Here is a 23,176-nt window from a genome sequence, read left to right on the forward strand (position 1 = left end):
AATTATCACTCCCCAGGAACAGAACCTGATAATGTGCTTTTAATTGCACTTTTTCCAAAAGTATCTCCCTTCCTAGTTAAAATACAAAAGATGAAGCGTGGTGAAGACTGGCTCTGCTCCCCTGCAATGGGGAGCGATCTTGGTGCTTGGGGGACCGGGCCTCCTCCCGAGCCTTCCCAGACAGTCCTGGCACCGGGCTGAGGATGGAACCTCCCAGCCCCATCCTGACCCCGATCCCTTCACAAGGGCAGGGGCCGCGTAGCTTCAGGGGCAGCCCCCAAGGGCACAGCCCCTCAGGTGGACATGATGCCGCTCTTCTCGCCCTTGACCTTGAGGAACTCGGCCATGCTGGAGAAATACTTCTGGTTGGCCTCAGCCACCTTCTTCTCGGCGGCTTGCGGGTTCACAATCTCCAGGCCCTGGGCAGGTGAGGGAGGTGATGATGGGGTGGGGACATGGGCTGGCCTGACAAGGTCCCTCCCCCAATAAGAGAACTATGAAATGTCCAGGAGGCCCTTCTCAATGGTCCTCGGGCTCCAGGTAGATATGAGAACAGTTTACCAGTCACCAAACTGCCCCCACCCCAAACCTGGGGAGATTCTGACTCCGTGGGTCTGGGATGGGGGGAGAGTGGGGAGGACCTGGGCATCTGAAATTCTGACAGGTCCTCCACGTGATTTTAAAAACACCAATGTTTTAGAACAGCCGACCAGGTTTGGTTCCTGAATAAGGAAACTGAGTCACAGAGCTAAGTGGCTCGCCTGCGGCCCTAGTGCAAACCATACCAACCCCACTGGTGACACAGGGACCAGCTCTGGGGGCCCCACACTGGCTGGCACCATGCCTAGTATCTTCCATAGCTAGTTCTCACCTTCTCGCTGAGGCCTCCCTGAGCGGCTCCAACCTGACGCCTTGCTCCCTCTCCCCTCTTCCTCCCTGCACTGTCCACTTTCCAACAGGCTCTGTATCTTACTTATCTGACCCCTGCCACCCCATAAGCTCCATGAGGGCAAGGCTTCCTGTCTCGTGCTTGTGGCTCTATCCCCAGCTCCTGCAACAGCGCTTGGAACTCGGGTGCTCAGTACACCCTTGCTGGCACAGCGAATGAGCTCAGTTATTCAGCACGGTGCCATAGGACACGCTGGCCCTCTTCTGCGGGTAAGCCGAGAAATGGACAGAGGCAATGGCTCCATCCCATGCATCAGTGGCTGGGCTGGGACCTCCACTTCCCAGCCTGCTAGCTATGAACTTTCTTACGTGGAGCTCTGACACTGTGCCGACCACCCAGCGCCTCAGGGAGGGGCTGAGTCCCCTCGAGCTCACAGGGAATAACTGGTCACCTGCAGTCCCAGCCGGATCCTAAAGCCAGCCTGTGCTTGCAGGCACGACAGTTTCCCTTTTGCCCCACGAGCCTGAGCACCAGGAACTGGGCCATGCCTTCCAGGGGCTTCCCTGATACACAGTCCACAACAGCCCTGCAAGGAACTCTGTCATGTGCCTGCTTCACAGGCAAAGAAGCTGGAACCCAGGGAGAGAAAGGGGCTTGCCCAGGGCCACTCAGAAAGCTGGGAGTGGAGACGCCCCAGAGTGGGCCTCCTGACTTCAGCACACAGTACCTGGAGTGGGGTGAAGGCCACACTGGAGGCGGTCCCCGAGGAGCGGTCTCGGATGGTGGACTTCCCGCCGTATACCACACTCTGCTTCTGCAGGGTCCGCTGTGTTGAGGGGAGGGGACAGGATGTCTGGGCTGGGCCTGGGCTCTCCCATCAGAGCTCCCTCACCCCTGGTCCCACCCAGGCCAGGCCCATACCTGCAGTGTCTTGGAGATCCTGGCTTTGGTGGCCTCGTTCACCTGTGTCTGCCGTACACGCCCGCTGCCCGATTTGCCCAGATGGCCCAGGCTGAAGCCCAGGTCCTCTTGGTAGGCGTCCTCCTCGATCTGGTGGGAGGGGAAGGGTTCCCAGAGTTAGCCACCCTCCATCAGCCAGATGCCCAGGCGTTCACCCGATTCAGGTGCCTGCTGGGACCCAGTGAGGCGTGCAGTCCTGTTACTGGCCCCTGAGCTGACAGCTGAGAGGGGCTGTGTGTGGGTCTGTGTGTGTGTGTTGGGGGGGGGGGGGAGTCAACAACCGAAACCGGGCTTGCTGACGAAAGGGCATGTGAGCTAGTTCTTGCAGGACCAGCAGGATGACGCTCAGATAACGAGAAGTCGACTAGCAGAGGTGAAGCCTGGGGAAGGGCTCGTACAGAAGGGCAAGGCAGGGGGAGGGGGGACAGAGCCAGCACTGAGTGCTACGCCGGTCCCTTTGGGGTGCATGGATGTGGGGGAGAGACTGGAGGTGGGGTGCTGCCCCAGCACGGAGAAGAAGAAATGTGAAAGGCACATCAGAGTTAAAGGCCTGACCTCCCCGAAGCTCATGCGGTTGGCCTGCTTCCGGATCTCGGTCAGTCCTAGCCGCTCCTTCATCTTGCGGTACCTGGGGATGGGCGCCAGGGGTCAGCTGGGGCTCATGAGCCCCCTCCCTTCCCTTCCCCTCCTCCCTGGCCGGCCCTCAGGGCCCACCTGCGGCCACCTCGCTTCTTGCGCTGCCCGTCGAGGGGCGCAGGCAGTGGCTTCACCTGCTTCACGGGTGGTGGCTCCTGCCACTTGTCGAACTTCCGCTCGATCTCATCCTTTAGCTCGTAGCCCACCTGGGGAGGGCAGGAGGGTCCCATCAGGGCCTTGCCCGGCCACTGGCCTGAGTGTGGCACCTGTCCCCAGGCCTATCCTCTCTCGGGGTTTAGTCCCACCTCAGACTCATGTCTTGCGCTCAGACCTCTCCCTGCACCCCTCACATAACTGTCTCCTTGATGGGGGATGTGAGCAGCCCCCCAAATGCAACCCAACACCTGTGCCTCCTTCCTAACCTTCGGGCCTGGCCTGCACAGGTGAGGAAAGGGGGTCACCTGGGAACCTCACCTCTGTGGTTTTTGTCCCACCGGGCTCTTCCTTTAGGGAAGACCCCAAATCAGCCCCCCATCGGCACCTCTACTACAACCAAGGTCTCTCCGGGGAACACAGGCTCTGCATGACCTGGCCCATCCCACAGCCTCCTCTCCCTAGCTTGCTGCGTGCCAGGCTCAGGGCCTTTGCACCAACCATTTCCTCTTTCTGGGACTCTTCCCCCAAGCACTCACTTGGGTGCATGTTAGACCTTCACCTCTTCAGAGAAGCCCTCCCCAAAGTCCTGATTAAACCAGCACCCACCCTCCCTCACCAGCCCAGCACCCTCTGATCTCATCTCAGCATTTACGCAGCCCCCCTGGACACACCATGGATGTCCCCCATCTCCTCACACCGCCCCCAGCCAGAACATGAATGCCACGGAGGCAGGGCTTTGGTCTGAGTAGCTCACTGCTGTCCCCCCAGCACCTCGACTAGTGGTCAAGAGACAGGAAAAGAGGAATGGAGAGAGAGAGAGAGACACGAAGCCCCGAACGTTGTGCCAGGCTGGGTGTTTGGACGCCAATGCCCAAGACAGAAAACATACCCACTTTCATGGAGCAAGTCTGCCAAGGCAGGAGAGATGAACTGAACGCTGACAAGTCTGGTAGAGGAGAGAGACCCACACAGACGGACACCTGCCCGTGCCTCACCTTCCCTTCCGTGCTCTCATGGAAACTGTCCACGCGGGCTGCCAGAGTGCACTTGGCGGCCACCAGGCGGGCCGCTTTCCGCCGGAGATCCTGAAGCAGCGGAGAGGGGGCAGAGTTGATGGGAGGCTTCCTTCGCCAGCACAGAGCATTTCCCAAACCCCAACCGCCACCAGCTCACTTTCCGCAGGTCAGAAGTTCCCCATTCCTACTGCGCGTTACCGTAATAACGTGTTATGGCAACAAAGCACCACTGTCACGGTTTTCTTTCCACTGGCTTTCTAACAACTTGAACCGTTTGCATCAACAGCTGCATTACTGCAGGAGAAGACTGTCACATGCTCGAAACAAAGGGCGGTGACCCACATTCTGAGATATGCCAAGACGGTACGTGTAATCCCCCAGCCACAAGTCTAACCGGTAACGATAACGAAGTCAGCAGCGACTGTGTGAAACCCTGCCCTAAAAGGGCCCCCCTCGGCCCTCAGCTCCTGGGTGGTGATCTCTGCTGGCCTGGGGGCCTTGGACAAGGCAGAGACCAACCACGGGATTGAGGGTGGGGTCTTTGGGTTACGGGGTCTCAGCCTGGAGCCCAGACCAGCCACCTGGGCTACGCGGTCACGTCTGCACAACTGAGCCCCATGAAGACTCTGAACTTGGAGGCTTAGTTGGGCTTCCCTGGAGGCGGGTCTCTGTGCACCATATCACATGTGGAGGCCAGGAGTGACGTGTCCTGACAAGAAGAGGAGGACTGGAAGCTCATCACCCAAGTGGATCAGCCTGGAGTCTGTACATCCCTCTAGTGGGTTACTGAACCTGGGGATGGTCTGGGGACCCCTGCCACTTGCAAGCTAATGCTGACATCGCTTGTTACATACAAGTGAGACCTGAAGGAGTTTCATATGTAGGAGTTGTGATCATGACCCCATGAAGCAGGTTCCATTCCCCCCAGTTTACAGAGAGGGACACTGAGGCACAGAGCTCACGCCCCTTGCCCAGCGGTCAAGAGGAGCTCTAGAATCCCAACTCCAGCACATCAGCTCCGGGGTCCTTGTTCCAGTGCCCCATGTGACCCTGTCCTCTGAGCTCCTGACCGTGCTCATCAGTTCTGACCAATGGGAACTGAGGAGCAGAGGGGGCACTTGCTCTTTGCACGAGGCTGCTTCCGGCACGGCAGAAACCTCCACAGGGAGCCACATGCAGGGGGCGACAGCAACTCACCGGGGGCAGAGACTGCACGATGTCGCTGTGGTAGATGTAACCGGTGTGGGGCAGCACGGACGTGGACGAGAAGCCAGACAGCGTCTTCCGCTGGGCGCCCAGCAGCATGATGTTGCAGGCAGGCATCTTGGAGAGGTTGGTCAGGCCCCCAGCCACCCCTGCAACAGTGGGGAGGAAGGAAGGAGAGATGAAGGGAGGTCAAAAGCAGCCCAGGGCGTTTGTCTGGGGGCTCACTGCGTGCTCTGTGCCTTTATGTGAGTTTCTGGCTGGATTCCTGAGTTGACCCTGCCAGGGAGGGCTGACAAGTCCCGTTTCAGAGGGAGGATTCAGAGGGGGCTCAGAGAGGTGAAAGCACCTGCCTGAGGACACACAGTGAGAAGACAGCCCAACAGGAACGTGCCCCCAGAGTCTGCAGAGCCGCACGGCCCCTGCTGTGTGCGTCTCACAACAGCTGCCACCACACTGGGGACCCACTGAGGACGGGCTCTGTGTCAATCCCCGCTGTGATCCCGTGAGCACGTCTGCAGGCCCGGGGAAGAGGAAGGGGAGCTGCAGGTTGATCCCCGCTGCGATCCCGTGAGCATGTCTGCAGGCCTGGGGAAGGGAAGGGGAGCTGCAGGTAAAAATGCCTCTTCTGACGGGGGTCTGCTGGGCGCCAGGCCCCATGCTGGGTGGTCAACTGTTTCATCACACGCCTGTACAAGCATGGCAACCCCACACACTGACATCACAGTCCCCGCAACCTGCGACCCCTCGCAGACACGATTACGTGAAGGACTTGAGACGGGGTAAGCGGAAGAGAAAGGCGGAAAGTCACAGGGAGGTGAGACAGGAGACTTTAAGGTGGGGGGATGCAGGCAGTCTCTAGAAGCTGGAGAAGGCCAGAAGCGGATTCCTTCCTAGAAGCTCCATAAATATAAAGGAACGCAGGAACTGGCCGACACCCTGACTTCAGCCCAGCAGTCATAGGACAGCAGCAAAGCCCTATCACCACTGAGGAAACCGAGGCACATGACGTCACCTGCCCAAAGTTGTGAGGTCAGTGAGGGGAGAAGGAGGATCCACACCTGAGTTTATCTTGCCCTGAAACCACTTCTTTTTTCTACACTGCAACTCTGCAAACACCTGCCACCCAACACTGTGCTACAACCTGAACTGTCTCCCCCAAATTCCTATGTCGAAGCTCTACCCCCCAGTACCGCAGAATGGGACTGTGTTTGGAAATGGGCCTTGGAAGAGGTGATTAAAGTGGAAGGACATCATCGCATGGGCCCTGATCCAGGACAACCAGTGTCCTCGTAAGAAGAGATGAGGACACAGATGCGCAGAGGGGAGGCCACGTGAGCAGACGGCCACCTACAAGCCGAGGAGAGAGGCCCCCGCAGGGCCCAGCCTGCTGACATGCTGCTCCCGGCCTCCCAGCGTCCAGGCCTGTGTGACAGTGAGCCTCGGTATTTAAGTCCCCACTGCCCCCATCTGTGGAACCTGGTTACGGCAGCCCGAGCAGCCGGGCACCGCTGCTTCACCCAACCACCCGGCAGAGTCTCTCGGTTGAAGGGGCGAAGAGCCCAAGAGGGCGCTCTGAGACTGCAGGGGGTCGGGCATGAGGGCCCACCCTCAGTCCTAACACATCGTCAGGACTGCAGCCCCCATCTCGTGGGTGAGCCTGAGGTCCCGGGGGCTGACGCTGCTAGAGCCGGGCAGCCCAGGTGTCCGCACAGAGCCAGGAGCTGCTGGGACGTGCTGGCTGAGGAGGGCCAGCCTCTCCAGAGGCCACACTACCTTCTGCTCTGGCCTGTCTCGTCCGGCCCAGCTCAGCGTTGCCATCCTTTCTCCATGTCTGCAGGAGAAGCAGGGTGGCTGACCTCTGTGATCTCTAGCAGGGCTGACACGGCGAGGGCAAGGGGGACGTGGTGCTGGGGCCCTGGGCCCAGTGTCCCATCTTACAGAGGGACGAAGCGTCCCCGAGGTCGCACTGTCCAAGGACAGCCCTCTGACCCCACTCTGCCCCAGGGTCTCACCCATGATCTTAGCGGCCGTGGACGCCCCGATGATGATGGAGAGGTTGGGCGCGATGAAGGACATCCGAGACTCCACATATTCATAGATGCGGTGCTTGGAGGCATTCAGCTCTAGCGCCATGTCACAGGCCTCCTCCAGCCGCTCCAGCTCCTCCTCGGACAGCTGCTGCCTGCAGTGGTGAGGCACGTGGCTGAGTCAGAACCGGCCCTCCAGGGTACCCTATCTGACTGGCATAGGAGCCCGTGTCCTCCCAGCTGTGTGTGTGCACGTCCGTACACACGTGTGCACGTCTGGGCAATTCCAAGTCCCGTCGGCCCTGAGGCCTGGAAGCAAGGGCTGCTGGGAATCCTAGTTTTCGGTGCCCATGCTGGTCTCTGCCAGGTGCGAGCTGGCGTCGGAGCCTTTGCTCATGTGCCCCCACCAGCTCCTTCCTCATCCTTCAGGTCTCAGCCTTGCCGGCCATGGAAGCCCACTGTCACCACCTGTGACCAGACTGGCTGGCCCCAGGAGAGGGACCCCACGCTGTCTGACTCTCAGCAGAATGCGTCCCCACCACATGGAAGATGGTGGGTAAGGACTTGTGGCAGGAAACCACAAAGGGGGGCTGTTATCACTGCCATTTTACAGAGGGGGGACCTGAGGGCCAGACGGTGAAGGGGACTGGCCTGAAGAACCGGTAACCAAACCCAGCCATACCCCTCCCTCCCTCCCCCCATCCGTGCTGTACGGTGCACAGAGGAGCGATCACGGAGCCGGCTGTAGGCCCCTGCAACCGAAGCCCGGTGGGCTGATGCTCAAGGCTGCCCCCAGCAGTGGCAAGCTAAGAGCCCCCTTGCTCTCCCACTAGAGCTTGGTCTCTGCCTGAGGCTGAGTCGTCACCTCCTCCAGGAAGCCATCCGGCCCAGCAGGATAGGTGCCCTTCTTCTTGTGCTGCACGCCCCTCGGCACCCCGTGTGCACTCCGACACTCGCCCTCCAGCCTTCGACCTGTGTATGTACCTGCGTCCCCCGGACGGGAGCTTGGGCAGGGCAGGGCAGCCTCTGCTTTGCCGGGTTCTCTAACCTCTGCCCTCAGAACAGTGCTCGGTGCTTGGCCAGCATTTATTCAGTGAACAGAATGGCAGCCCAAGGGAGGTCTCCACTCCACAGGACTCTGCTCTGGGGTCACAGATGCCAGAGGGGAAGCTGGAGACCAAGGGGCCAACACAAAGTCCCTGCCTTCACAGACACTCGCACTGCAGTGAAGGACGACACGCCCGAGACAAACGCTTCTACTCCGGGTTTGCCCTCCGCCTCGCCGCTCCCAACTACAGGCTCCTCGCTGACCGAGCATCCCCGGGCCCAGCACAGCGCCTGGGTCACGGCAGGCACTCGTCAAACACACATGGACAGAAATGAACTGTCCTCCTGAGACGGACACCTGTGCCACCGGGACCCCAAGGTCCTCATCTGCCATCAAATGGGCCTGGGGGGCCCCGGTGACTTCCCCCCTCCATGAACGCACCCCTGGGTGGTAGAGGCTGTCACACTGACGACCATGATGGTGGCGTTGGTCAGGATCTGCTGTAGGTTCTCGTTGTTCTTGCACTTGTCCAGGCTGTTGCCCAGCTCCTGGGGGTTAGAAGACAAGAGAGGGGAGGTGCAGAGACTCAGGAAGGCCCTAGACCCTCTCTTGCTCCTGCACTTACCTGGGTCTCTTCTGGGGACACAGGGACAGCTGGTGTCTGTACATAGGGTGCCTGCCAGTTCCGGGGACTTCACCGCTCAGAGAACGAGCAGCATCTGTCCTGCGCAGCTGGTCCAAACTGGACCCGGGCAGAGCCACTGCCCCCATCAACTCAGGGTGCAAACCTGACCGCGCCACTTCCCTGCACGTACGCCCTCTGCCACCATCCTCACCTTCTCCTGGCCTCACACAGGAGACTCCTCACTGCTGTCCCTGCCCTCACTAGCATCTGACCCTCTCGTAGCTTTCCCAGAAGGCCAAAGCCTTGGAGGTCACATGGGACCCGACCTCATCAACCGTGCCCCTCACTTCCTCATTTCTGTACACACCAGGGCTGGTGACAACCTCAGGGTCTTGGTACTCGTGACTTCTTCCCCCAAATCTCTGCACGGCTGCCCCTGCATCAACCTTCAGATCTTGACTCAAATGCCACCTGCTCCAACCACTATTGGTGGAATGAGAGACCCCTCATCTCCCTCCCTGCTTCCTTAGCCTTAAGCAGCTCCCAGCCGTTCCTGGGAGACCCATCCAGGGAAGTGGCGGGATTGGAGATGGGGCAGAGGAGTCCCGAGAACATCCTTTCCAGGCTTCGTCTCTTTCTTGCTGGGAAGCCTGGAGCAGCTGAACCACTGCTCATCCCCTCCAGTATCTCCAGGCCTCAGGAGAACGAGGAAGGCAGCTGAGGCTCGGACATCCTCACTCCGGGTCATTCACCTGCTCCTTGCGCCGCCGCCCCCCACCTTCACACGAGGGGCGATCAGCTCCTCCTGAGTCCTGACCTCTCTCCACTCACCTTGACCGTGCGGATGTAATCCAGTGCGTTGGGGACCAGCGACTCCAGTTCAGGGAAGCGCTTTGAGTACTTATCCCGGATGAACTTATGGATGATGTCTAAGGCACACGGGGAGGGCAGATATCTGATGAGCGGGCCAGCAGACTCTGCTGGCTGTCCCCAGCACCCATCTCCCCTTCTTCCTTTAGTAACTGAACCCCTGAATTCAGCTGGGCTTATGGACACCCAGCAAAAGAGCTGTGCTTCCCTGCTGCCCGTTCTGCTGGATGTGGCCATGTGAGCTCGTTCTGGTCTACGACATGTGATCTCAAGTGACACATGCCATTTCCAGGTCACCCCCTTAAAGAACCATGCCCTCCTCTTCTTTCCTGTTTTGCTGCTGGGGATGCGGAGCTGATGGCTGGAGGTGGGCAGTCACCTTGTACCCTGACGCAGCTGGCAGGTCAACAAGAGCCTGACCCAGACTCTCACATCAGAGGAGAGCACGCTTCCTTCTCCTTTAAGCCTCTGTTCCAGCAGCTAACCCTGGACTTGAACTAGCGTGAGGAGTTTGGGGGCAGGACCCCGGGGAAGGCCAGTGGGATCCTGCCCGCCCCCTCTTTGGGGACGGGAGGAGGGTGTGAGGGCCAGCAGGCAGGGCCGTCTCTGCTCGCCTTCCCGGCACTCACTCAGTTCGTTCTCGATCTCCACGGTCAGGTTGTTTGCATCCACGATGACCCGGTATTCGGGGGCTGCCTCGACTGGTCCCATCACTGTGAGGATGACAAACAGCCTGGGTGGGCGGCTGTGCGTCTAGGCCCCCACAGCTGGGGGAGTCAGGGGGCAGTGGGGTGTGGCTGGAGGGTTGCTGGGGGGCCGAGGAGAAAACCTGGAGGTAGGTTTACATGTTGGCCCACCTCCCAACTCTCCCTCCAGGCCAGTCTAGACATGACCCCATCTCGCTCCGGGAGGAACCCCTCCAGCGGCTCCCCACTTGTGGCTGAGGGTCAAGCTCCCCAGACAGGAAGCCCCATGAGGACAAATACTTCGTCTGTCTCCCACAGCTATGCCCCCAGTGCCCAGAACAGTGCCTGGTTGGGTATATGCTGACTGTCTGGCTCCGTGGTCTGGCCTCTGCCCTGCCCCAGGCACCCCCCACCTTGAGACGCCCCCGTCTTATCACACCAGCCAGGAAGGACTCGCTGCAGTGCCCGAGCACTCAGGGCTCCTTCAGTCTCCTCTGGGCCTCTGCATATGCTGTTCCCCTCCCTGGCACGTCCCTTCCTCACATCTGTTTCTGAAAGGCTCCCCACCAGGTTTTAACAGTGATCGTAACAAGGATGACACACTGAGGGCGTTATCACAAGCCGTAGGCGCAGTGGCTGACACACAGGACTTACGTGTGTGCCGCTGCTCCAGGAGCCTCACAGGTATTGCTCTGTTTTCCCACAACCACCCAGGGAGGCTGGGTTACATGAGACCAGTGACACGGAGAGAGAAATGGATGGACGCAGCCTCAAGCTGCAGAGCCAGCAGATGGCAGAGCTGAGATCTGGCCCCAGCGTCCGCGTTCTAGTCCCCATGGCTCAAATGTCTCTTCGTCCTGATGACTCAGCGGCACCTCAGGGTCCTCCCCTCCTTTCAGGAGGCTTAGAGGTCTCCTCTGTGCTCCCGCCACACTCCGACCACATCCAGTAGACACAGCCGCCACCCAGACTGTAGCTGTTCCGTGTCCACCTCCCTGACCACGCACCAGGTGAGATCAGGTCTGCCTTAACCTGGAGCCTGACCCGACATCGGGGAGTGTCCCTCCCTCCGCTCCCCACAGCACTCCAGATGGAGAAGCTCCCTGGCCTGGCGCTTAAAACGCTGCAGGATCTGACACTTCCCTGTACCACCTCTGCCACTCCAGATGTGCGAGGCTTTGCACACACAGCTCCCTTTCCCAGGACATACGGCTGCTGTTCTTCACCTGGTGTGTATACTCATGCTTCAAAGCCCATTTCAGCAGTCAGCTCTTCCCAGCCTCTGAGGCAGGATCAGCCCCTACCTAGCAGCGCCAGTGTCCCATGCTCCCCCCTGAACCCAGCAGGCACCGCCCACAACTGTCCAGACTCGGCCTGTCTGCCTTGCCAGACCCCGAGCCTTCTGAGAGCAGAGAGCTGGGCAGATACCCCAGGGCACCGAGGGCCCACACAGGCCTGCCGTGGGGCGCCTCTGCTCTGACCATGCTGCTGCTGTGCTCACAACCTCTGCCAACGAATTCCAGCCCAGAGCTCCACCTTGTCAAGAAGAATGGGTGGCAACAGGAGCAGGATCCCAGAGGTGGGCTCTGTATTCAAGAGACAACCTAGCGTTCCCCAAAGCTGATGATGCGATAACTGTACATCTTAGGATTACTCTCTATTTACCAAATGACACCAGTTACCCACTCACAGTAGCAATCATTTCCCTTCCTAGGTAAACTGAAGGAAAGGAGTATGCTGATTTAAGGAAAACGTGAAGTAAATAATAAAACAAGTGGTTTAGGGATGTGGCAAGACCCTGGAGCCTGAGCAGACTTGAGGTGAGTCCTACTGCAGCTAGTAAGTGCTTAGCACGGACGTAAGGAGTGTCAGCTTTACAACCTGACGTATTCTCGGGGGAGAAGACTGGGGTGGGATGGAAAAGAAAAAGAGGGCTCTCCAAAAGACCGAGAGGGCGACAGACCGAACTTTCAAAGCTGCAAGCAGCGAAAGAGCCCAGGGGCTGGGTGGGCGAGGGGGAGTGGGAGGGGAGAGGTACCTTCCGAAGCCTTGGCCTGCTTGCTGATATACTCCTCAATCTTCATCATGATCTCAGCGAACTGTTCGGGGAAGACAGACAGTCGGGACTCAGGACTCTGAGGAAAGAGCCACCGCACACATCACCCCTCCCGGCAGCTTCTCTCTGCAGGCCGCTCACCATCTTGCTGTCCCACAGCTTGGCGATGCTCTTGACTGAATCCCCGGAAAGATCCAGCTGTGTCTCCTCCTGCACATCCTCGATTGCTGGCTCCTCTTCTTCCTCCCCATAGCTTCCTCCCTCCTCCTCCTCGGCCGCCTCCTCAAGGTCAGCCAGGAGCTCATCCGCCAGAGACATGCTGAGGCCTGTGGGGGGGGAAAGCAGGGTCCCCCTCATTAACGAGAGGGGCCTCTCCCCCCAGAAGGGCCTGGTGCTTCTTGGATCAAGCATGCAGGCTCCATAAAGACAAATATTTTCACGTGCTTTGTTCTTCAGAGCCTCACTGTGCCTGGCACCTAACAGGTGCTCAATGACCAGCGAATCGCTCTGCAAACAACCCTCCCGGAAGCAGGTGGTCTCCGGTCATAGCTCACACCACTCGCCCTTCTCACGCTCACTTCACTGGAAAACACACAGCACGCCCTCACGCCACCGCCTCACTAAGACTTAAAAAATGGACATCCTCCCCTTGATGAGATGGGACCTCTCCTCAGACCCTTTTTTGTCCTATAACAGAGACTCCTCCCCAAAATTGTTGGCTCCCAAATGAGTGTCAGATAGCCTAAAATACTGATCTCCCCAGCCATCAGGGCAACCAGGTGGGACATAATCTAGAGTCCCCGGGCTGATCCCCTCTGGCCATGAGCAGCCTCCTCATCTACTCCAGGTGCTGGACAAAATGAGTTTCTTTGAGTCCCATGAAATGGAAAAGAATGGGAAGGACTACTCAACAAGGTACAATCCCACCATCCTCCCCACTGCTCTTACTTTTTTTTTTTTTTTTAAATGAGAAACCTGTCCTTCCTGTTCCTTCCCACTTTCCATAAAACAAATCCCCTCCCTCATTTCCTTCCCTTCCAGGCCACCCTCCCTGGAAGTGTAAAATCAGAAGCTTCCCAGGTGATCTGCCGGGTGATTCAAGCATGCTGGGGGTTGGGCAACAGGGAGAGCAGAGAACTCCTGGCCAATGTAAACGCACAGCCGATGCACAGCTACAGACACGCTTTGCAAGTGGGATTGTCAGTTGCATGGTGCCAGGTTTTTCTTTTTTCAAGAGATTCAATATTTTCACACAGAATCTCTCACTTTCCATGTTTCCTTATAATTATTCAAATGGATAATTAAACTAACCACCCCCCCCATACCACCACACACAGCACAGGCCGAACCCGACAAGTTGCAGGACAGATTTGGCCCTTGAGGTGGCAGTTTGGGACCCCTGGGTGTCCAGTTGTCCATATGAGATCAGTTTCCCCTCCCTCCCTCCTCTCTCCTTTGGATGCGCTATCCCCTTTATTCCCACTTCTCTTTAACGTATCTGCGTGGTCTCACATGTGCCTTCCTCTGAAACTCCCCTCCTCACCTTCTCTGAACAAGGGAAGCTCTCTTTCCTTTACTTATTTATTTGAGAGTGAGAGAGAGCAAGCGAGCACAAAGGGGGAGGGGCAGACAGAGAGGGAGCAGACTCCCTGTTGAGCAGGGAGCCCGAGGCTGGGCTAGATCCCAGGACCCTGGGATCACGACCTGAGCTGAACGCAGCCGCTTAACCGACTAAACCACCCAGGCGCCCCTCTATTCTTATAGAATATTTTCTTATAGAATATTCCCCATACATATAAGACGGGTATCTCTGCAGGTCCTCTCTGTTTCCCCACTCAACTGTCTGCAGATCCGGGCAAGAGATGTATCTGTTCGCAGCTACATCCTCACTATCTAGCCGAAGGTCTAGCGCGTAGTTGGTACTATCCGCTAAACGAAGGAACGACTTTATCTAATCCTTACGTCGGCCACATCACGCTCTTTCTCCAGGTCTCTGTTTTATTTTTTAGTCCCTCAGGCAGGGGCACAAACATTGTTTCCTGCAGCGTGCATCCCCGAGCCCCGGACTAGAACCTATCCCGCTGTTAATACATCTTACGAGCCCTTTCGTTCACCCCAACACTTAAAACTGTTCGGATTTCTAACATTTTCAAATGCCCATCTTCCCCGTTACGCTGACATTTCTGCAGGAACAGGGGCCGTGCCCTCTTGGTTCACGGCTCACTATGCCCGCGATGAGCTCGCTCCATGCCAGCCCACGTCTCCGGCTGCACCGCCGCCGGGACGCCCCTCGCCCTCGAGTCCTCGCACTCCTTCCTCCTGCCTCGAGCCCTCCTCAGCCCTTAGTTCTCCTCCCGTGTTCCCGCCACCCCGGGCGCGCCCCGCGGCGCTCCGCGCGTCCGTAATTACGTAATTACATAATCATTACCTGACTAAGCCGGTCTCCCCAGGGACCCGGCACAGCGCTGAGCGGACAGGGACAGTGTAGGCTCCCGCCACACCGCCAGAGCCCTGACGCTGTAGGAGCGCACAGGACCTCTGCGTAACCAATCTACTAAGGCCTGCCTCTCTCCCTGCACACGCCCGCCCCCGGACCCAGGAACCTAGCCTCCCGCCCTCCCCTCGTCTCCCTCACACGCACCTCTCCCCGCCTCGCACGACGCTTTCTAGGAAAAGTCGCTTCCAAACAGCGGTCGACGCTCACTGATGACGTCTGCGGCTCGCGCCGGCGTTGCTGCAAAGCCGCGCTCTGATTGGCTCCCGCCGTCCGTCATTCTCGGCCGCCTTTGGAACAACAACTTTATTAGCTCCTGCCGCTAGGCGCAGAAGCGGTAAGCAGGAGAGGCGAGGGGACTTGTCGGCCTGACGGCCCGCCGAGGACTGAGCCTGGCAAGCGGGGAATCGCCTTAACCAGGCGAGAAGGTGCAGAGACAAGAATAAAGACGGGGGCAACTCAGACGACTGGGGAAGGAGTGAGACCACAAAGCAAGGCCTTTAAGCCGGGTGGGACTCAGGGTGGAGGTGGAGGGGGTGGGGAGGGAAGCCGGAAGCCGGGAACTACAACTCCCAGAAGGCGTAGCGGCTAAGTCCCGGATGCCGTGGCCGTGAAGCCCGATGGGACAGGTAGTTTTGCGAAGGACTTAACCGAGAGGTTTGCGAGGTTGAACGTTCTGAGACCCGCGGCGCCCGGAGCTGGAGAGAGAGAGAGAGAGAGACATGGAACTGGAGCAGAGAGAGGGGTGAGTGGCTTGGGGGGAAACCAACACTCCCAAAAGGCATTGCGGCTGCATCACGTACAGCCCTCTGCACTTTTACTTGAGGGCGGATGGGGATTGTAGTTCATGCAACTGCTTTCGTTCAGCGCTCTTAGGGACTAGGGTCTGTACTCGGACATCTTGGGGGAGAAAGCCACGGATTTGGAGTTTTGGATCTGAGAGATGACGAGGTTGGAGGCCCGGACTCCCGGGTCTGAGTGAGGCGTTGGGGGCTTGAACACTCTGGGATCCTCGGGGAGCAAGTCTGGAAGTCTGGACTTCTGGGTCTGAGGGAGGAGGAGGCTGGGGGTCTGGATCCCTGGGTCTGAGGGAGAAGGGGCAGGGAGTCTGGACTCCCGGTCTGAGGCAGGAGCTGGGGGGCCTGGACTCCTAGGTCTGAGGGAGGAGGGGGCTGGGGGCAGGGTATGGGTATGATGGAGGAGGGGCTGAGGGCAGGGGCCTGGGTATGATGGAGGAGGGGCTGGGGAGCAGGATTCCAGGTCTGAGTGAGGTGTTGGGGGCTTGAAGTCCCTGCTATCCTCGGGGAGCAAGTCTGGGGGTCTGGACTCCTGGATCCTGAAAGGAGGGGTCGGGGCTCGAACACCTGTGGGACTCCCGGGTCTGAGGGAGGAGGGAGCTGGGGGCCGAGGGTTCAGGGTCCCTGAACCCCCTGACCTTACAGGACCATGGCAGCTGTGGGTTTTGAAGAGTTCTCAGCGCCGCCAGGCTCGGAGTTGGCGCTGCCTCCGCTGTTCGGTGGTCACATCTTGGAGAGCGAGCTGGAGACGGAAGTGGAGTTCGTGTCTGGGGGTTTGGGCGGCTCGGGGCTCCGGGAGCGAGATGAAGAGGAAGAGGCCGCCCGCGGCCAGCGGCGGCGCCAGCGGGAACTAAATCGTAGGAAGTACCAGGCGCTAGGGCGGCGCTGCCGGGAGATCGAGCAGGTAGGTGAGTGCGGATTCCCCCCTTTCGGGGTCCCCTGGCCAAAATTACCCCTTCCCAGTCTCTGCCTGTCCACGTGCCAGCCTTCCTTACCTAGCTGAGTGAATCTTTCATTCATTTATTCTGTACCTGTTATGTGCCAGGCACCATGCAAGGCCCCTGGAGAGCCGGGTGCTCTATAAGCGTCCCTGACGGCCCACATCAGCTCACTGTTTGCAGGTGCCTCTCCTGTTCCCCACTGATCGGGCTTTTCAGGTCTGCCATACCCCTCACATCGGGCCCTCACGGCCTGTCCGCTCTGCTGCTTGCATCTCCCTTGGAGCCTTCTCTCCATCCCCACGGCTCCTGCCCCAGATGCAGTTTCTATCAGCTGCATCACTGCATCGGCTTCCTGGGTGAGAAAGGGGAATGCACAGTTGGCAGGGACCGGATCTTCGAAGGCCAGGAACACCAGGGCATGAAGTTTGGGTTTTGTTTTGTTGTTTAAATGAGGGGGAGCTGTTGGAAGGTTTCAGACAGGGTGGGGACAGGGTCAGGTCTGGGTGTTTGGAAGACTGAGCTTGGTCGTATTAGTCTCTTAGGCCCGCTGTACCACGAACTGGGTGCTCAGTAAAGGAAATGTACTGTCACAGCTCTCTGCAGGCTGCAGGTGCAAGATCAGGCTGTCAGCAGGTGTCAGCAGGGCTGGTTCCTTCTGAGCCCCGGGCGGGGCGGGGGGTGGCAGGGGGTGTGGAAAAGGGTCTACTACGTCCTCTCTTCTTGCATCTGGTGGTTGCTGGTAATCATCGGTGTCCCCGACTGGTGATCTCTGCCTTCACCGTCACGCGTTCTCCCTGGGTGTGGCTGGCTGTGCCCCAATTTCCTCCCCGTATGAGGACATGGGCCCACTTACTGACCTCATTTCACTTGATTATCCCTGTGAAGACCCTATGTCCAAAGGTCACGTTCTGAGGTACTGGGAGTTAGGACTGTACACCTTTTTTGGGGACACCATCCAACCCCTAACGGTGGTGTTGGGGCACTGGGGACAAGGGGAGGCTGGTGCCATGGTCTGAGCTGGAGCGGGGGTCAGGAGACAGAGCACGTAGACAGCAAGGACGGACGTTCAAGCCCTCTTCGGGTGCGGAGCACATTAGGCTGCCTGGAGCGGGACAGACGTTTGCTTTGACAGATGTCGGAGAGGGCCCCTTGGGAAGTGGGAGCAGGGGGAGTGCTTGGAGCAGGTCAGCTCCGTGTATTAAAATGTACTGCCTGGAAGTTGCACCAGAGCTGAAGGTGTGTGCCCTGTGGCCAGCCGCTCCCACGCACCCAGTGACAGGACGTTCGCAGGATGCTCTCTGCCTCGTGGTTTCGTGTATGCGTACGTGCACAGCTGTAAGACGGCAGGGGACCAATCAGATGTGATGTACACAAACCAGACACTGTACATCTTGTACTAGGGACTGTTGGCTCCACCCCGTCCTTAGCTCACCCCAACCTAGTTCCCTCCTCACCCCTCTCACCTCTGCTCCCCTGGAGACTGCTCACGTGAATTCCACAACAGCAGTAACATTTCATCCGTAGCATTCTGTGTTCACAGGGCTTCTCAGTACACGGGTGGTGACATGAGTGACCGCCGTCATGTGGAGTACCCACCGTGTGCCAGGCCTGCCCTGGGCTTTACACAGGTGTCGTCTCAGGACACCCTGCTCCCTCTACCCGCCCCCCCTCACTCCCCCACCTGGCAGCAGGACCCCGAGCCCCCTTTAACACATGGATACCGGGGTCCAAAGGGATTCAGTCATTTGCTCACACAGAGCCGGCATTTGAGTTTCTGCTTTGTCCACCCCATTAGGAATAGGTGGTGGTGTTATTCCTGTTTACAAACGTAAGGCCCAGAGTGATTCTAGGTAACTTGCCCCAGGTCACACAGCTGAAAGGGGCGGCTGGGGTTTGAACCCAGATCTTTCTGAGCCGGTGTCCTACCTACTCATCTGTGTCTTGGCCCACACACCTCTGATGCTCCTGAAGTAGCCACCACCTGCCTAACATCTGGCAAGTAGGCGCGGTGTCCCTCGCACCTTACACGACAGGGGGTCACGCGTTCAGCAATACTGATGGAGCACCCTCCCCCTGCCCCCGCCAGCTTCTGCTCAAGGCGTGGGACCCAGGCACGATCCCTGTCCTTTGGAGCTTAGTCTGGTGGGGGGAGACAGACAGTGAGCAAGAGAAGTGGATAGGCTAGAAGGCAGTGAGGAGCGTTGTAAGGAAAACTGAGGCAGAGAGGAGTGGCTGGGGGCATGGGGGAGCACGGCGGGGGGCTTGAGGAGGGGGTGTTGCAGTTAGTGGGAGGTCTGGGTGGACTCCCTGAGCAGGTAACCTCTGGGGTCAGACTTGAGGGAGGGAGCTCTGCAGGCACGTGGGAAGGCCCCCAGGACGGGAGGAGGCCCACTGGGGTGCAGCGGATGCGAGGGAGAGGGGCAGGAGGGGCCGGGAGTAGGGAAGGAGTGGGTGCAGCAGGCCCCGGAGGCTGGGGGGCAGTGTGGCCGCCTCCCTGGGTCCCTGCCAGGACTCCACTCACCACATGCAGAGTAAGTGAGTGGAGTCCAGGTGACTTGTGCCTTCTCCTGCCTCCCTGCAGGTGAATGAGCGGGTCCTGAACAGGCTCCATCAGGTGCAAAGGATAACACGGAGACTCCAGCAGGAGCGGAGGTAACCCCTTGCATGCCCCCTGCGTCCCGTGCCTCTGCTCCCCAGCGGCCGTGTCCGCCACCTCTCGCACTTCTTGCCCGCTTCCTACCTGCCCTGGCCTTGCCGGAAGGGCTGAGGGAGGCTGGGGCGGGGGGTGCGCTCCCTCTGAAGGGGAGGCACAGAACAGAAGATCAGGAAGTAGAGTCGCACACTTGGTTTCAAGCAGTTTTGCTGTGTGACTCTGAGCAAGCAACATCCCTCTCTGAGCCTGTTTCCTGGCTCAGCTGATTTCGGTAATGCCAAAATCTCGTGGCTGCTGAGGACCGAACAGGAGCTCAAGGGGAGAGCCCAGCCTGGAGCCTCCCGCCATGCACTGTGTCCCCATGTCTGTGGACCGTGCACAGTGCTCAGCCCCGGTCAGTCCTCAGCCCCGCACTCACCTGACCCACAGGACATGCCCGCCCTCAAGCCCTTCCTTGGCGTCCAGGTCCCTCACCCGCCTGCTTTCCCCTGCCTCCTGGGCATTCCTCCTCGCCGGTACCCAGGGCTCGGCCCTGGGTCCCCCCGTGTCCACACCTCCGCTGTCCAGCACGGCAGCCACAGGTGGCGACTTAACCCGAGACTTCGTTAAAGTTGAAAGTTAACATTAGTCAAAATAAATTTTAATTCACTGCAGTGAAACAGAAAATTCAGTTCCTCAGCTGCACTGGCCTCCGTTCACGTGCTTGGCAGCCACCAGTGACGATTTTCACCCAAACTAACTAAAAGTAAATGAAATTAAAAACATCCATTCCTCAGTGGTGCTCACCGCACGGCTCAGTAGCACAGGTGGCAACCGACGTCAAAACCGAAATAAATGACCTCAAAAAGTTGGTTCCTCCGTGGCTGTCGCCACGTGCCAGGGGCTCCACAACAGCGACAGGTGGCCAGTGGCTAGTAGCGCATAGCAGGGGTACAGGACGCTTCTGTCCTCACAGAAGGTTCTGTGTGCACTTCCGGAACGTCTCACAGCACCACGGCCTGAAGGGCCACGTACACACTGCCAGCCTTTGAATCCTGTCTGCAGCTCTTTGAACTCTGTGTCCCCTTTGTCCGCCACCCGCTGGGCAGTGACTTCTGGTCACCTCACACGTATGCAAAGCTAACCCTGACCTCGCCCCCTTCCCCCGGTCTGCTCCCCCTCAGGCTGTTCCATGTCACAGAGTGAACCCTCCCAGTTGTTTCTCTGTCTCACCTCCTCGTCTGATGCACCCTCAGAACAGACCCAGGGTGCCAGCACCCTGGGCCAAGGGACTCGGCTCCTTGCCCGATGCCTGCCCTGCTCGCCCTGGCCTCCCTGACCCCTCCCGAGGCTCCTGCCACCACACCCTGGGTGTGAACCTTTTTTCCCCCGGTTGCACCATTAGCCAAGATTCTGTTTTACAGTAAAATCAAGAGAGTTTGTGAAAGGGAAGGCCGGCCTTTACGGTTGAAACATGAGTTCGGGAAAGGATCTGCACATGCTAAACTTCCCTTAACCACACAGATCAGCCACGGTGATCGCGCTTTCTGAACTGTCTATCTGGAGCTCGGCCCCATGCTTCTCAAAGTGTGGCCCGTGGACCAGGAGCCTCGGCACCACCTGGGAACTTGCCACAAACCCAGGTTCCAAGACCTCACCCCAAACCTACCGCATCAGAAATTCGGGGGGTGGTCGGGAGATCTTCTAAAATGTAAGACATGCCACTGTGTAAAACCAGTATGGCCGTTCCCCTCAATTTAAAGACGGAATTACCATAGGAGGTAGCAAGTCCGCTTGTAGGTATACCCCCAGAAGAGCTGAAAGCGGGGCCACTCACGGATGCGTGCGCGCCCACGATCATAACCGTGTTCACAGCAGCCCAGCGTGGACGCATCCGAGCGTCTGTCTGCAGATGGGCGGGTGAGCAGTGTGGCCCACACGTGGGACTACCATCTGGTCTTAAAAAGGGTGCTACACCACGAACCCCGAACACATTGTGCTGAGTGAAGTCAGCCGGTCACGGAAGGACAAATACCGTGATTCCCCTCCTGTGAGGACTTGCGTTCAGAGATGGACAGGAGAGTGGTGGCTGCTAGGGGCAGGGAACTGGGGAGTTGTTCAGTGGGACAGACTTAACTTGGGGAAGAGGAAGAGAGTCCTGGAGACAGATGGTGATGGCTGCCCAACAGTGTGAATGTGCTTAATGCCGCTGAGCGGGACACTGACAAATGCTCAAACTGGCAAATGGTACGTTATGTGTATCTTACCACAAACTTTTAAAGATTCTTTTTTCAAAAGTAAAAAAAAGAAGGGATAAAAGGCAAGACACACCAAGTCACTTCTCTGCTCAAAACCCCGCCGGGGGTCCCCCGTGACTCAGAGCAAGACTTACCCTAGACAAGGCCCTATGTCAGAGGGCCTGTCACACCTTGCTCTACCAAGAACACAGCACACATGCTGCTCCCACCTCAGGGCCTTTGCGCAGGTTGTTCCTTCCACCAGAAATGTTTTTCTGCCGCTCCCTCACTTTCTCATGAGGCGTCCCCCACCATGTTTTTGAGGTTCCAGCCCTCTTCCAGGAATCCTGCGTCTTCCTACATTCCAGCTTACTGTTTTGTGGATTTGCTGACTGTGCCCCAAGTTCAGTAGGCACAGGGGTTTTTGTGTGATCCCCGAAGTATTGCTAGCACTGAGAACACATGGTGCAGAGCCAGTGCGGACACACACCTGGAAAGAGACTGCATGGAAAGCGCTCCGCCCAGGCGCTGGCCCCCAGGTAGCATTCAGACCTTAAAAACCCCAAAGTTCTTAGAAGCAGGGACTAGGGGAGGCAGGAGTGCTCTGCGCCGTCTTTCTCTTGCCCTTTGGTTCTGATAAAGACACCAGCGTACACCAGAACATTGGCAGAGCACTAGGGGATGTCACTGCTAGCTGCAGTGTCACTTTCACGGCGATCCGCCCGCTCAGGGTTCTCTTGTCCTGTTGACAGAGCAGGAAACTGGTGCAGAGAGGTCCCCGTCTGGCCCAGGGTCCCACTGCATGCTCGAGTACTTAGATCACGGTCTCAAGATTTGGGAGCTCCGAATCTTCTGGCTCTATAGTTCCAGGGCAACCTTGGCTTCAGAGCTGGGGCTAGGCTGTGGGGTACCCCTTTCCCCAACCACCAGACGCTGAGGTTGTGCCCCTGGTGGCCTCTCTCCGGACACAGGTTCCTCATGAGAGTGCTGGACGCTTACGGCGATGACTACCGCACCAGCCAGCTCACCATCGTCCTGGAGGTGAGCACGGCCTCCTGGCAGGCTGGGGCGGGGCAGTAGGGGAGGGCTGGGTACCAGGACAGAGTCTTCACCTGCTGCCCCTTTTCCCCACCAGGACGAGGGCAGCCAGGGCACAGATGCTCCCACTCCCGGCAATGCTGAGAACGAGCCTCCAGAGAAAGAGGGGCTGTCTCCACCCCAAAGGACGCCCGTACCCCCAGAACCCAGCAGCCCGACCCCCGGTGAGGGACCCAGTGGACGCAAGAGGCGGCGAGCACCCCGGGAAGGACGCCGAGCAGGAGCTGTGCTGACTCCAGAACTGGCCCCGGTGCAGGTGGGACCAGGGCTCCTGGGTTTGGCAACAGTGCTGTGGGGGCTGGGCCTAGCAGAGCAGGCAGGCTTGGGCTGGGGACAGCTGGAGAAAGGAGGTGGGGCTGGAAGGGTTGGGGGTAGGTAGGGAAGGAGAAAGAGCCGGAAAAAGCCAGGTGAGGGGTGAGGGCTCAGGTGGAAAAGGAAGGAGAGAGACCTAGAGGAGGCTGGGGGAGCAGGAAAGAGACTAGAGAAGGTTGGAGCAGAGGGGAGAGGGAGGGTCAGAGACCACAGGCAGAAGGGAAGGCAGGAGTGTTGGGGTGTTCGCCCAGGTGCCCAGAGGAAGTTGTCTGGAGCCAGAATTGAGGCCGGTGGGCCTGCTCACGCCTGCTCCTTCTCTCCCCCAGATTAAGGTGGAGGAAGACTTTGGCTTCGAAGCAGATGAGACCCTGGACTCCAGTTGGGTTTCTCGGGGGCCAGACAAACTGCTGCCCTACCCTACCCTAGCCAGCCCCCCTTTTGACTGACCCCCACCCCCAATAAACTCACCCCAGATATGCCTTGGCCACTG

The 23,176-nt window shown here is 58.6% G+C and overlaps 2 protein-coding genes across 4 annotated transcripts; one reads left to right on the forward strand and one right to left on the reverse strand.

Moving 5' to 3' along the window:
• Positions 1-24: 24 nt before the first annotated feature.
• Positions 25-14,892, reverse strand: PRPF31 (pre-mRNA processing factor 31). Of its 2 annotated transcripts, none has more exons than XM_008701572.2 (14): positions 14,817-14,892; positions 12,317-12,501; positions 12,158-12,218; positions 10,063-10,146; positions 9,395-9,492; positions 8,380-8,486; positions 6,876-7,045; positions 4,855-5,012; positions 3,637-3,726; positions 2,564-2,691; positions 2,405-2,477; positions 1,811-1,939; positions 1,617-1,715; positions 25-419 (listed from the first exon to the last, which is right to left on the reverse strand). In XM_008701572.2, exons 2-14 carry the CDS (start codon positions 12,491-12,493, stop codon positions 294-296), a joined length of 1,500 nt encoding a protein of 499 aa, XP_008699794.1. In that variant the 5' UTR covers positions 12,494-12,501; positions 14,817-14,892; the 3' UTR covers positions 25-293. The 2 variants fall into 2 exon arrangements, with proteins under 2 accessions (XP_008699794.1, XP_008699795.1); XM_008701573.2 differs by lacking the exon at positions 14,817-14,892 and adding an exon at positions 14,604-14,738.
• Positions 14,893-15,017: 125 nt separating this feature from the next.
• Positions 15,018-23,162, forward strand: TFPT (TCF3 fusion partner). Of its 2 annotated transcripts, none has more exons than XM_008701574.2 (6): positions 15,018-15,414; positions 16,112-16,370; positions 18,989-19,059; positions 22,248-22,317; positions 22,412-22,630; positions 23,013-23,162. In XM_008701574.2, exons 1-6 carry the CDS (start codon positions 15,392-15,394, stop codon positions 23,130-23,132), a joined length of 762 nt encoding a protein of 253 aa, XP_008699796.1. In that variant the 5' UTR covers positions 15,018-15,391; the 3' UTR covers positions 23,133-23,162. The 2 variants fall into 2 exon arrangements, with proteins under 2 accessions (XP_008699796.1, XP_008699797.1); XM_008701575.2 differs by lacking the exon at positions 15,018-15,414 and adding an exon at positions 15,476-15,620.
• The last annotated feature ends 14 nt before the right edge of the window (positions 23,163-23,176 follow it).

The sequence above is a fragment of the Ursus maritimus genome, unplaced genomic scaffold (genome assembly GCF_017311325.1).
Source record: "Ursus maritimus isolate PB19 unplaced genomic scaffold, ASM1731132v1 scaffold_19, whole genome shotgun sequence".
Classification (NCBI taxonomy): domain Eukaryota; kingdom Metazoa; phylum Chordata; class Mammalia; order Carnivora; family Ursidae; genus Ursus; species Ursus maritimus.